At 36.5% G+C, this 13058-nt stretch overlaps 1 protein-coding gene across 7 annotated transcripts in view; it reads right to left on the bottom strand.

Annotated features, from left to right (window-relative positions):
* UBE2H (ubiquitin conjugating enzyme E2 H) overlaps positions 1-13058 on the bottom strand; it is a 98582-nt gene that overhangs the window by 34309 nt on the left and 51215 nt on the right. For 4 of the 7 annotated variants that reach the window (XM_001501795.7, XM_005609363.4, XM_014739050.3 and 1 more), the window contains exons 2-3: positions 7597-7673; positions 6651-6725 (exon numbers count right to left, since the gene is read on the bottom strand). In XM_001501795.7, the coding sequence (XP_001501845.2) occupies positions 6651-6725; positions 7597-7673 (152 nt within the window). Of the gene's footprint in view, positions 1-6650; positions 6726-7596; positions 7674-7944; positions 8000-13058 lie in introns of all 7 variants that reach the window. The other 3 variants (XM_070265062.1, XM_070265064.1, XM_070265063.1) reach the window with 1 other exon arrangement.

Genomic DNA, 13058 nt, shown 5'->3' on the forward strand with positions numbered 1-13058 from the left:
AGAGAAATATATAGGTGCTCTTAATGGAATTTTGCTTCCTCAGTCTAAGACTTCATCCTATTTGTGGAAATACAGTGGTCCAAGTAGCCCTTTGTTAAACAACTAACCCCAAATCTCTCATAAGTGACACACTCCTCTCTACTCCAAATCCTGGTCCACCTCTGACTAAACACTACCCTCTTAAGTCACACCGGTTCCTGAGGGAGTAATTGTATAATGTTTCCATCTAGGAGGACACAGAGTAAAACGGTAACTATTCTAAGCTCTATAGTTAGTTTAGTCGTATCCTATTACAGAACTCCATTCCAAAAACATTGTGAGGCAGTTTTTGGTTATGTGAAATAAAAAATTTATAATGCCAGAAGAGTTTGCTATTTTGACAATGAAAAAGGTTAAATCATTTCCATTAATCGCTGGTACAAGTAAAAAGAATATGCTGCATTGATCATCAGAGTATCTTTCAAATAAGAATCTGCAGCAGACTGGAAGATTCAGAAGGGATTCTGACAGGTTATCTAGTTTAGTTTCCCTCAGAACAGGATGACCCAAACCGTCCTCTTTAGATGATAGTCTGATCTAATTGTAAACACTATTGGTATAGCTCAAGAGAGTATTCTAACTATTGTTACTGTTCATGACTTTTTCATTTTGTCTTCATTTATTCAATGGGACTTGGCTAGCTCTTGCTATATCCTACTGACATCAAATTCCACTGCAGAATGTTCTTGGCTTTCTTCTTGGCCATTCTATGAACATTCAGCAAACCATTAAGCAATCCCTCCAGAATCCCGTTCTCAACCAACCATTCCTCTCAAATGCTCAGCTTTGGCACCATCAAATTGCAATCCAGATACAGGGTGCATACAGCTTGCTCCTGGGAGAGGGTCCTCCTCACTGTTAATATGTAGATATACATAGGCAGTATCTCAAGTTAGTTTCTAGACTTGTTGGCTGGATCATAGAACATAGTTTCCTATTTTTTTAAAAAAGTATACATGGTAACATAGTTCCCAGTCTGGTCTTAAGGTTACTTACAGAAGATTCTAAAATACTCTCTAGTTCTATCTGAAATTAGTAGAATGCAGTTCTGTTAATATACTAGCCAGTAATCATTTAAAAAATAAGAGAAAATGACAACTTAATTTTCTCTCGAATGCGAGTGTTTAAGTAAAGTAGGTATGATCTAATGAAGACTACCGCAGATCCTGAAGGGGACTTCAGAGTACTTTCAAAAACTTTAGAGGCTGAAAGCCTTAAATCTAATACTTCATGTCTGTATTTTATTAGAAGATGTCTTCCCCTTAGCTTAGGTTTATCAAGAGTATTACTGTTGTTATTATTATTAGCTATAAGCAGGAGCTTTTTTTGGTTTATATGAAAAGAAAAATGGAGCAAGGGGAACACAAGTGGAAGCTAAAAAGAGAAGTAGGGAAGAAATGCTTGAGGTACAGCCCAAGAGAAAGGAAAAGAAGGGAAGCAAGAAAAGGAGTGAACAGTTAGGTATAAAGGTGTAAAGATAGTACCCAAGATAGAGTAAACTAAACCGTAAGCAGAAAGACCAAGGAAAGAACAATATACATACACTTACACACACGTAACTAAAACTGAAAGGAAAAAAGAAAGGAGGCTGGTGGGGAATATGAGGGCCAGTAGGCCCTTAGCAAGCTACCAGGTAGAAATTCTAGCCAAGGATAGCTTGTTGGCCTTCTAGAACAAAAGACTGGAAAAGTGTAGACTCAAAGATATAGATGGGACATTCAAAAGACATGCATTTGCCATACATTTAAAAATATTTACTTTTATAATAAAAGGAAACTTACTGTAGAATATTTGGAAATTAAAGAAAAATGCTTTCAACCCCCTTAACAGCCATGGATAACCATATTCAATATTTTGGCATTCATTCTTGGAATTTTCATGGAAAAAATTAGTGTTACACTATATAAAGTTACACATTTTCCTGTGTTTTTTTAAAAAGATGGTTTTAAAACATGAGTAATAGCTGTAAAACATTTTGTCCATTAAAATGTACTGTAATTTAACTACTTTATTATCTGCTGGGTCATTTAGGTTGCTTCCAACTTTTAAGTTTTAGAAATAACTGCAATTTACATACTTCTGTACATTAATCTTAGTGTACATCTCTGAATTTTTCCTTAAGATAACTTTTTAAGTAAAATCACTCAAAGAGTATGAAATCTTTATTGATCAACATATACTGGTAGGTTGGCTATATCCTACATAATACCTTTGCCAGCAATGTTTAACCTGCCAATTTGATAAATCATATGTTCTCTCATTTCCTAATCTGTATTCTTTGGATTAGACATAAAACCATTCTGTATCCTATGCTTATTGGTTAGTTTTATTTTTATAAAAAATTGCTCTCTTGGGGCCAGCCCGGGGTCGCAGCGGTTCGCATGTTTCGCTTCGGCAGCCCAGGGTTCACTGGTTCGGATCTCAGGTGCACACATGGCACCGCTTGGCAAGCCATACTGTGGTAGGCGTCCCACTTATAAAAGAGAGGAAGATAGGCACGGATGTTAGCTCAGGGCCAGCGTTCCTCAACAAAAAGAGGAGGATTGGCAGCAGATGTTAGCTCAGGGCTAAACTGTCTCAAAAAAAAAAAAAAAAAAAAACTGCTCTCAATTACTCTCTTTATACATGATATCATTCATCTTTATTTCACCCCCACAGCAACTGCAAGTCTGTGTTTTCTCTGACTGGTAAAAGCTTTCTCTTAATAGACGAGCACATGTGTAACGGCTGAAAACTGTGAATTTGGAAAAGTATGGAATATGACAGTCTCTGTAGCAACTTCTTTGCATAGAACAAAATCTCCACAGACTGGGGATTACTTGGGGTTTTGAAGGAGTATTTCTAAAGTCCTTATGTGCAGCTTCACATCTCTGAAGCTTTGTAAAGACTATATTCTCAACACATGAAACACAATCTCCCCTGTAAAAATGTATCTCCTTCATACACTTTCTCCTCCTTGACTGAGGCGCTGACTCACCCCTCTCCTAAAAAGTAATGAAATGCTGTCACTAAAGTATATGCAGCATTTTATTTATGTTGACCTTCTCTTCTAACTAGTGAGAGCCTTATACAGCCCTCCTAATTATGCAGTGGAATGCCATATAACCTGAGTACTTAATGCATTGGTCAATATCAAACATGCAGAGTTCATTTAATTCCAATCTCATTTTCTACAAGAGGAAACAACGGTTCAGATGAGTATCATTCTCATGGTCAAGGAGAACCAAAGCCAGAACCACTCTTTCCTGATAACCAGTCCACTGACCTATCACTCTCTCCTAACTCTACACAGTTGGTGACACTCAGCAGCACTGCTAAGCATTCTAGGAAAGTTTCGGAATGAAAAAGATAAAAGTAAGTCTGAACTTTCAAATAAATCAGAACTTAAAGATTCAGTATGATTTATTTCAAAGCAGTATCTCTGGAAAACTAAGCAAATATTTCAGTGATGTTACAATTGATTAAAAGAGTTTTATAATTCTTCTTTGAAAGTGCCCATAGGGCTAGATTACAAGAGAACCATAGTCCCTAAACTTAAGTCAATTTCACAATCATATATCATTTTACCCTCCAATTGATGTTACTCAGTTTTTCTATTCATCTTATTCCCTGGGATTAAACGACCTGTAGCCGTTTCAAAAATTTATCTTCAGCTTCAAGGCATCAAGATTTGCCATCACTTATGATATTCAAAGAGAATGTAAAATTCCAAAAGATGAGCATAAGATATTTGAAACAATGATGGCATTGTAAGAGGAAGTTCATAACCTCCCAAGGTGTCTGTTTATATTCCTTCTCTTTCCAAAGAGGATTCGAGGTAAGCCTTATTATTATTTTGAAAAAAACATTTATTTAAAGATGCAAACTGTTTTTAAAAGGATGTTTTTAGTTACACTTCATGCCATCATGTAACTACTGAAAACTCTCTAAAACTATATTTGGAGGATATCCCAAAGATGAGCATGTCAAATTATATTGAATATATACTTAAATATACATAGGAAAATGTTTTAAAGTACATACACTAGAATGTAAATAATGATATCCATTGAGGGATAAGGCTATGAGACATTTTAATTTTTCTTTATTTTTGCTCACCTGGACATTCTTACATTCCTACTGTGGATATGCAGCATTTATACAATCAAAAAATATACATACATACACATAGAAACATCAAACAAAAAAGTCTATATACATATATATTTAAAAATTCCAAGATCTAACATTAAATGTGCTTAATCTAAATTTGCACATCTTAATATTTAAGAGCTCCAAATTTGTCTCAGGAAGAAGGGTACACCTGCCAAAATACTATAAAGGCAGGATTTAAAAGAATGTTGAGGTTGGGTTTATCTTATCTCTCTTAACTTTCTGTATAATTCTACAACTATCTGTACAGCTCAAAAAGGAAACTTTGCCTATTCTAAGTGAGCCACTACCTCTCAAAATGTTTAAAGCACACTCCAACAGTAATTACACTGTTGACAACCTGAAAATGGGTCACCCCACACAACTGATTCAAACTCTCTTATGCAATCTTCCTTTGGAGGAAACAAGGACAGCTTGTACAAATATTTCAACTAGATCTACTTCCCTAAGAGAAGATGGTACACATTCACAGGTATTGCCAAGTTCTAAAAGCACACAGAAAGGCAAAGGAAAAATTATGAAGAAGTTAAATTAGCTTAGTCATTTGTCCCAACCAATTTCATATTACATCATTAATTTAAGAAAGTGCATAGGGTTCTGTTGTGTCATTAGTTAACAAACAAACAATGTCTAAAGTTTAGATATTTTTATTTTGAAAGTTACGATGAAACAATGATATTACCTGGAAAAATATGTTAAGACAAGGTTTGAGAAATAACTACATTTCTACAGGATATGTAATTGCATTTCTATAGGTTCCTGACTAGGCAGGAATCAAGGGGAACGAAACTAGAATTAACATGTCAATTTCTAGTCTTTAAGTAAATAGGTATTTATGAAATATGTTTGAATGAATTTATATGGTTTGGACATTCCGTTTGTAAAGGTTTAAAGATCATAATTACATAAAAGTTGAAGATACCGCTATAGAAAGAAATATCTGAAAGATAAGAGATAAATGGGGGACAAGGAACCACCACACAACAGAAAAGCCCTCCCAAACTGAGTGAAACCTACATCCCACCTCCCTGGAATGGAACTGGGCAAGGGCTGCCGCCCCGACTACACAGGTATTAAGTCTCAGACTTGGGGACTGTCTCAAAGACGCAGCACCCACAGGTGCCTTCCTGTTTCACCATCCAATAATTCTAAAACTCAGAGGCCCTTGAAGCAATGGGGAAATTTCCAATTCAATTATCCATAAAGTATCTTCTTGATTACTGAGTTTAGAAACCTTACCTAAGGGGCCTTAAGAGGAAATCATCAGTTTATCCTTAAAATGAGACTAAGAGTTCCCAGCCTAAGAAGGAATGATAAATGCTCGGTAGTGTTTTTATACATAAAGCTCTAAAGCATGTAAAACAGCTATGTTGGAGGCAAGCCTACTGCATTTGATTGGGAATTAGTCTGTGACTATCCTAACTTTTCTGCATTATTTATTCTAGACAGAAATGTGGGGGCCTAGAATCAAAACATATAGCTCAGAATGTCTTCGGTCCACCTCTTTTAAAAAACCCTTTCTGTTCCGGGGTAGGGGAACATCTAAACTCCAAGAGATCTGGCATTAGTTCTGCAGACAAGCCCACGGCAGTTAGCAAGATGTCTGAACTCTGGCAATTCTGAACAGGAGGCCCAGTGTGACCAGCAGAGACTGTTCAATATATCCCAATTTTATTTTCTTCTTCTTTTTTGAAATCAGTATTTTATACTATTTTAAAATCGACAGAATGAAATTTTTAAAAGTTGGCCTTAGTTAGCTAAATTACTACCATTCTACAATGTCAAAATATTTAAAGATATCACCCTTCAGATATACCTCTACAGCACCCGATGGTAAAATACCTAAACTGTCACTAAGTGCCTTAAGGGGGGGGTGACAGGTTAATAATATCACCAATTATGGCAGAAGGAAGACGAAGGTGAGGAAAAAGTACCTCTTTACACAACCCCACAGAGGTTTCTACTCTACTTTCTTTAGTTATTTAGAAGGCTAAAAAGACGGGGAGTGGAGAGAACAGAAAAGGATCATTTCATTGCTAGGTATCCAGAGCTGGGCTGAACAAAAGCCAAGTAGGATACAGAGAGGATTTTTAAATGACAGAATTAGAATAGACACTATATGATATTTATTCCAACAATACGGCATTTAAAATGAAATTTAAGATACATTATTTTACTACTAATAGCCCGAATGAACAGTAGTCCTTAAAACTCCTTGTTTAATCTGACCCTGAAAGAGAGAAAAACTTGGGGTTATAGTCATTACAATCATGCAAAGGGTATATTTAATGATATGGAAGTCCCTCAAAAAGTCACTGATTAATTAACCAAAGGCAAAAGGGGAAAAATTTAGTTAAATAACCATTGCTGGAATTATCTCCCACAAATGTAAGATTTTTTTTTCTTTTTTTCTTTGATTTCGAAACTCTCTTAAGGAGAGAAGCTGGGTGGTTACATACCTATAGATGGAGATTTGAAAGGATATTTATCAGGAAGATCCACTCTAACTTTCCATACGCCGCCTTCATATGGTGCTGAAATAAAAGTAAAAATGTTAAACATTAGAATTCTGTATTCAAACTAGGAAATAAATCTGAGGGTAACAAACATTAAATCCTAATTTCCTTTGAAAACCTTGCATATTAATTCCTTCAATACTCAGGGACCTCTTACAAATCAGTAGGTACTCTGTTCAGATTAACACATTTTTCTTTAAAAGATCTACAGTTAGAAAACCAGCAAAGGGGCTGGCTCCGTGGCCGAGAGGTTAAGTTCACGCGCTCCACTGCAGGCGGCCCAGTGTTTCGTTGGTTTGAATCCTGGGTGCGGACATGGCACTGCTCATTGGGCCACACTGAGGCAGCGTCCCACATGTCACAACTAGAAGGACCCACAACGAAGAATATACAGCTATGTACCGGGGGGCTTTGGGGAGAAAAAGGAAAAAAAAAAAAGAAGAAAATCTTTTTTAAAAAAAAAAAAGAAAACCAGCAAAGATTCATTCCCCACCCCCCACACAAATTTACCTGATTCTTTAAAGTATTAAACACTATCCAATTATTTTGTAAATAACAGCCTCCTTATCTCAATCTACCCCATGCCCACCTCACAAAAAAACAGAAACAAAAATAAAACAAAAAACATTTTCCCAAAACCATCCATGTGGCCATCCATAACAAAACACAGAATTCACAATCCATGTTTCATGCTGTCACATAGAGATAAAAGAGAAAAGCATATAAAGAAATTATGATAAGAACAAGACTTCCTCACTGGTTCTAGAATTCAATTAAATTTACTTTTCAAAAACTATACATAACCACCATCTGTATTTGATATTCTCATTGTCTGTGAAGGAAGAGAGTAAAACACTGTAATAGAACACATACCAACAAGTGTACTTACTTCCTTGTGGTCCATAAAACTTCACTACAAATTCATTGAGTCCTCCCAGGATCGTGACCTCATGCTTACTCTCAATGCTAAGGTGGAAGGTAAAGGAAATTACACAGGCTTTCTATTACCTGAAAGAACTAAAGATGACATCCCCAAGATATGCCACTTAAAGTGTCACCGACACTTGCTATGAAACCAATAATATATAAAAAATACATAATTCTGGTAATCTAGAAGGCAACATGTACTCTTATGAAAGGAACATGAATTAGCTTTAGATTCAGAAAGACTGGTGTTCACGGCCCAGGACTGACATTTACTGGGTTTGTGAGCCTAGATAAAGTAATGTAAACTCACTGCCTGTGCCTCGTTCTTTCTTGGCAAATCAGGAAAACACCACTTCATAGGATTTCTGTGAGGATTAAATCGTTAAACATGTAAAATGTGTAAGACTGCATTTTATATATATATAAATGAAAAACAGGACCTTCATTTTAGTTTTTTCTCCCCTCTGTACTCTCTCCTCCCCAACTTTATCCCCATGAGCCTTTAACATAAATCCAGTATTCCCTTTAGTCAAATTCAAATAGTCGGCAAAACACTGATTCTCCTCAACTGGAAATGCTGTGCTCCTAAAATTATGGATTTACTAAGTAAAGTCCTCACAATTTTCTCCCTGGCTTAGGGAATAATCAAAATAATTAGCGATACAACCTTGCTACATGTAGTACTGCCAAATGCAAAAGACCAGTAAAAGAATTTTTTAATCTTGTCTATAGTATTATTTTCACCTACTCTATTCCCCTCCTTCCCAAACCTCCATCCCCCTTAGACTGGTCTCTAGGTTCCAGTGTGCTCTGGGGCTCTAATCACAGAGAAGCAACACTTCTGTCTTCTCTTCCTCAAAAACTCACCTGTCCCTGAGACTCTAACCCCTTTAAGATACTAAGATTCAATTATAGAAACCAAACAAATCCACATCAGAAGAGAGGGCTACTGGTCTAATATCTGGTTTATGTCTCTGCTTTGTGGTCTAACCCAAAAATGACTCTACTAATAGAAATTTTAGGTGGTGGGGGCTTTGGGGAGCTCTGAAATCCCACTGTAACATTCAAAAAAACAACAATTATATATGATAGACCTATCTCATCTTTCTTAATCAGCAGTGCAAATTATATTAATTACATATACTATTATATGAAAGAGAAAGAAGCCAAAAATTTTTTGAAATGATCTCTTAAATAGATAAAAATGGTGTATTTTTAAATATTCAAAATTAAGATCCTCTGTCCTGCAGGCCACAGCAGAGAGGTCAGGTGTATTTTTGGCACAGTCCTTGTTCAAGAGCCTTGAACAGCATCCACTGGAGATAAGATAATTTAGTCTACACTAATGTGATCTCATTCTTTTCTAAATGAAAACTAACTACTTTAATAAAGTCCACACTGAAAGGATTCAACTAGTATCCATGTTGGAAAATTGGCTTCAATTCTCATGGTAAATGACAACATACATGCATCCATGCTTTGGTGTACTAAATTTTCCCGACCAGTCACCCTCTGACACTCTGCAAAACACACCAAAGCTCACGCTAATGTAACAAATGAAAGTACAACATAATTGTTTTAAAACTAAAAAAACAAAAAACCCACCCTTGTGTTAGTGGAAAAAAAAGAAGTCCAGTTCCAATAAACAACTTAAATACAAACAATGAAGTCCCAAAGAAAACACAAAACTTGGGGGTAAAAAAGCCTTCCTAAGAATGACACTAAGGCCAGAAACCACAAATGAAAAGATTAGCAGATGCAAGCATGCTCACACATTTAAAACTCCCATATTTTAATTTTTTTAGGAATACTAACCCTGAGCTAACTACTGCCAATCCTCCTCTTTTTGCTGAGGAAGACTGGCTCTGAGCTAACATCTGTGCCCATCTTCCTCTACTTTATATGTGGGGACGCCTACCACAGCATGGTGTGCCAAGCGGTGCCATGTCTGCACCTGGGATCTGAACCCGCGAATCCCAGGCCACTGAAGTGGAATGTGCGAACTTAACCGCTGCACCACCCGGCCGGCCCCAAAACTTCCATATTTTAAAAGGCAAAGAGGGGCCAGCCTGGTGGCGGCGTGGTAGTTAAGTTTGAATGCTCTGCTTCTGTGACCCGGGGTTCACTTGTTTGGATCCTGGGCCCAGACCTATGCACCGCTCATCAAGCCATGATGTGATGGCATCCCACATAGAAGAACTAGAATGACCTGCAACTAGGATATAAAACTATGTACTGGGACTATGGGGAGAAAAAAAAAAAGAGCAAGACTGGCAACAGATGGGAGCTCAGGGCCAATACTAAAAATAAAAAAATGCTCTTAAAAAAAAGACAAAGGACAAACTAGGAACAAAAACATAGCATATGACAAAAAAAGTGAATTTTTAAAAAATGAGTTATTACAAAGCGATAAGCAAAATGAGAAACACCACAACAAAGGAAAGTCAGAACAGCCAAGTTAAAAAGAAAATTGAAATGAGTAAAATTAAGATATAAAAAGTTCAACTCATTAGTTTAAAAGTCAGACATTTTTCACTATAAATTGAAAAGATGAAAGAGCTGGATAAAACCTAGTGTTCAGTGGAGTATAAATTAGTACTCCTGAGGACAAATTCAGCACTATATTTCAAAACCTAAAATAAATTTACTTTTATTCAAATTTCACTTCTATGAAGTTATTTTTTAAAAATAACCAGACTGCTGGTGGGAGTATGATACAGTTTCAACCACTCTGGAAAAGTGTTTGGGTGGTAAAGCTGCACAAATGCATACCCCATGCCCATCAGTGCTACTCCCAATAGGTATGTATAGCCTTGTTCATGAAAACACATGGTTAACTATCTGTAATACCCAAAAAATAGGTTACGACCCAAAGGTTCATCAATGATAAAAAGGATAAATCATAGTACAGTCACCCAACAAACTATTATACAGTAATAAAAAATGAACTGCTACAGGTAAATGGGAGCCTCACAGACAGTACAGTGAGTGAAAGCAGCCAGATACCGTGGGGCTGGCCGTGTGGCTCAGTGGTTAAGTTCCTGCACTCCGCTTCGGCGACCCAGGGTTTCACTGTTTGAATCCTGGGCGCGGACACGGATCAGCTCATCAGGCCATGCTGAGGCGGCGTCCCACATGCCACAACTAGAAGGACCCCAACTAAAAGTACACAACTACGTACTGGGGGGTTTTGAGGAGAAAAAGGAAAAATAAAATCTTAAAAAAAAAAAAGAAGTATACACATTAAACAAAAAAGAAGCCAGATACCAAAGAGCACATATGATATGATTCCATTTACACACATTTCAAATAGGCTAATTGAATCAACAGTATTAGAAACTAAGACAGAAGTTACCCTAGTGGGGAATGTGATAATTGGAAAGGTGTTTGTGGGGACTTCTAGGGTGTTGATTACACCTTTATTTATTGTTCCATTTATCACTGAGCTACAAAAATGTACACTTTTTTGTATATATGTTATTGTTTAATAAAGTTTCTAAAAACAACAAAGTGTAAATACATTTACTAGAATATTTGAAATTTAAAAATGGAAATAATCTGAGTATCAATAGGAAACTGGTCAAATTAATTATAAGCTGTTTATACAACAGGCTGCTACTAGTGTCTACCAGTGCCCTCTCCCCATCCACAGCTCCTCCAATGTCTGTTTCTGCTCAACCTAGGGTATACACAGAAGTAGTCAACTGAATATAGTAGTAAAGATACCCAAACCATAAAAAACCTAATAAATTCCCAAGGATAATGAAAGAATGGAGTAAGGGAGAGGATTAAAAGAGTTAAATGAAAGAAGTCATAAACTAATTTTATAACATAAAAATATGTAGAAGCGGCATTCCCCATCAATCAGAACTAATTTGCAATGAACGACAGTCATCTATAGCAGTTACTCTTAATTACTCATTGAAAATTATGAGTTATCCACATGGATGTCTCTTCTGGAAAACTGAAGATATCTTTTCTATCCTCTATGGGGATGCTATAAACCCGGGTTTCTTCCATTTCATGGTGTGTTTGGGAGTTAGTCCATGCTTTCATCTACTTTCCAAAGAAGTTTCTCCTTTCCAGTCACGTTAAAATGAGATTAGAAATCAATGCTCCAAACCTCCTCTCTCCCATGATCCCTGCTACAACCCACAGGCCAGCACACTGGGCCTGTCTTTAATTACACATTATACTGTAAATTAAAGACTTCCTATAGTCCATTTCATAGGAAAAGCTAAAAGTAAACTGAATGAAACCTTTACAACCCTCTAACAAGTTGGTAAAATGACAAAGTTGTGCTAAATTTATGCTGCCTTAGAATGATACAGACACTAAATCAGATGGAAAAAAAGAATTTAAGTTTAGTTGAAAGAAAAACACTGCATTTAAAAATAAGCCATTCCATTGCCACGACTGAATGACTTACCTACCAAAAATATAAAATTACTTGACTGCTGTTACCATGTGTATTTATGGTAGAGGCCATGAGTTTCCCCTCTCTGCTGCAAAGTCAAGGGCAAGGAAGGCAAATAAGAAGGCAGGCTACAATGACAAAAATAATGATCTATTCCTCAGATTTGCAGGTCAGGCTAGCAGACTAGCTGAACTCTCTACAAGGTTCCTTCATTACTTTCTCACTTTCAAAGCTTGAAAATATAAAATATCCTTCAGATACTGTTCTGCTAAAAATATGTTAAATAAACTCATAAAATCACATTTTATTTACCTCTGATCTAAGTTATTGGCAAAATACTGCTTTTTCCCTACTTAGCATTTCACTACTATCAGCATTTTCAGTAGAATAATGATTAACACTCCCAGGAAACCAAGTTCAATTCACTTTTAAAATGCCAGCCACCTACCACTTTATTTTTCCTGAATGGCGTTATGATTACACAATCTAATATTTAAAGGTTAATGCCAAACTGTCAAGAGATAACTGACATTCTTGGCAAAACGTGTCTATCGGGATTTTAGAAATGATTTTTCTACAGCTCTGGAATTTTCCAGAAAGAGCCAAAGGACTAAGCCTGTGCCACAAGATCGACATTAACAGGTCAACGACCTAGGATTCAGACATCATTGTTTCCTAGGTTTACTGACGATGAGTTTATAAAATAAAAGAGGGTGGCCTCCCTAAGCTATATCCATGAGTATTAGGGACCAGGGTGAAGAATGTGCTTCTGTGCAGAAGGCAGAAGCAATCTGCATGGCTTTCTCTCTGTATATTTAGACCTGTTTCCAACTCTCCTAGAGATTAATCACACTATGAAAGTTGAAGAACCTCCGCAACCGTCACTACCTAGTTTTCTTGGTAAAAACACGGTATGTCTATTAATCCACTAATGTGCAAAATACCACAAAAATAATACTTTGGGATTATGTTTATAAAAGAATCCTTCTCCTTTAGAGATAAATGAA

This window comes from Equus caballus, chromosome 4 (genome assembly GCF_041296265.1).
Source record: "Equus caballus isolate H_3958 breed thoroughbred chromosome 4, TB-T2T, whole genome shotgun sequence".
NCBI classification, from domain to species: domain Eukaryota; kingdom Metazoa; phylum Chordata; class Mammalia; order Perissodactyla; family Equidae; genus Equus; species Equus caballus.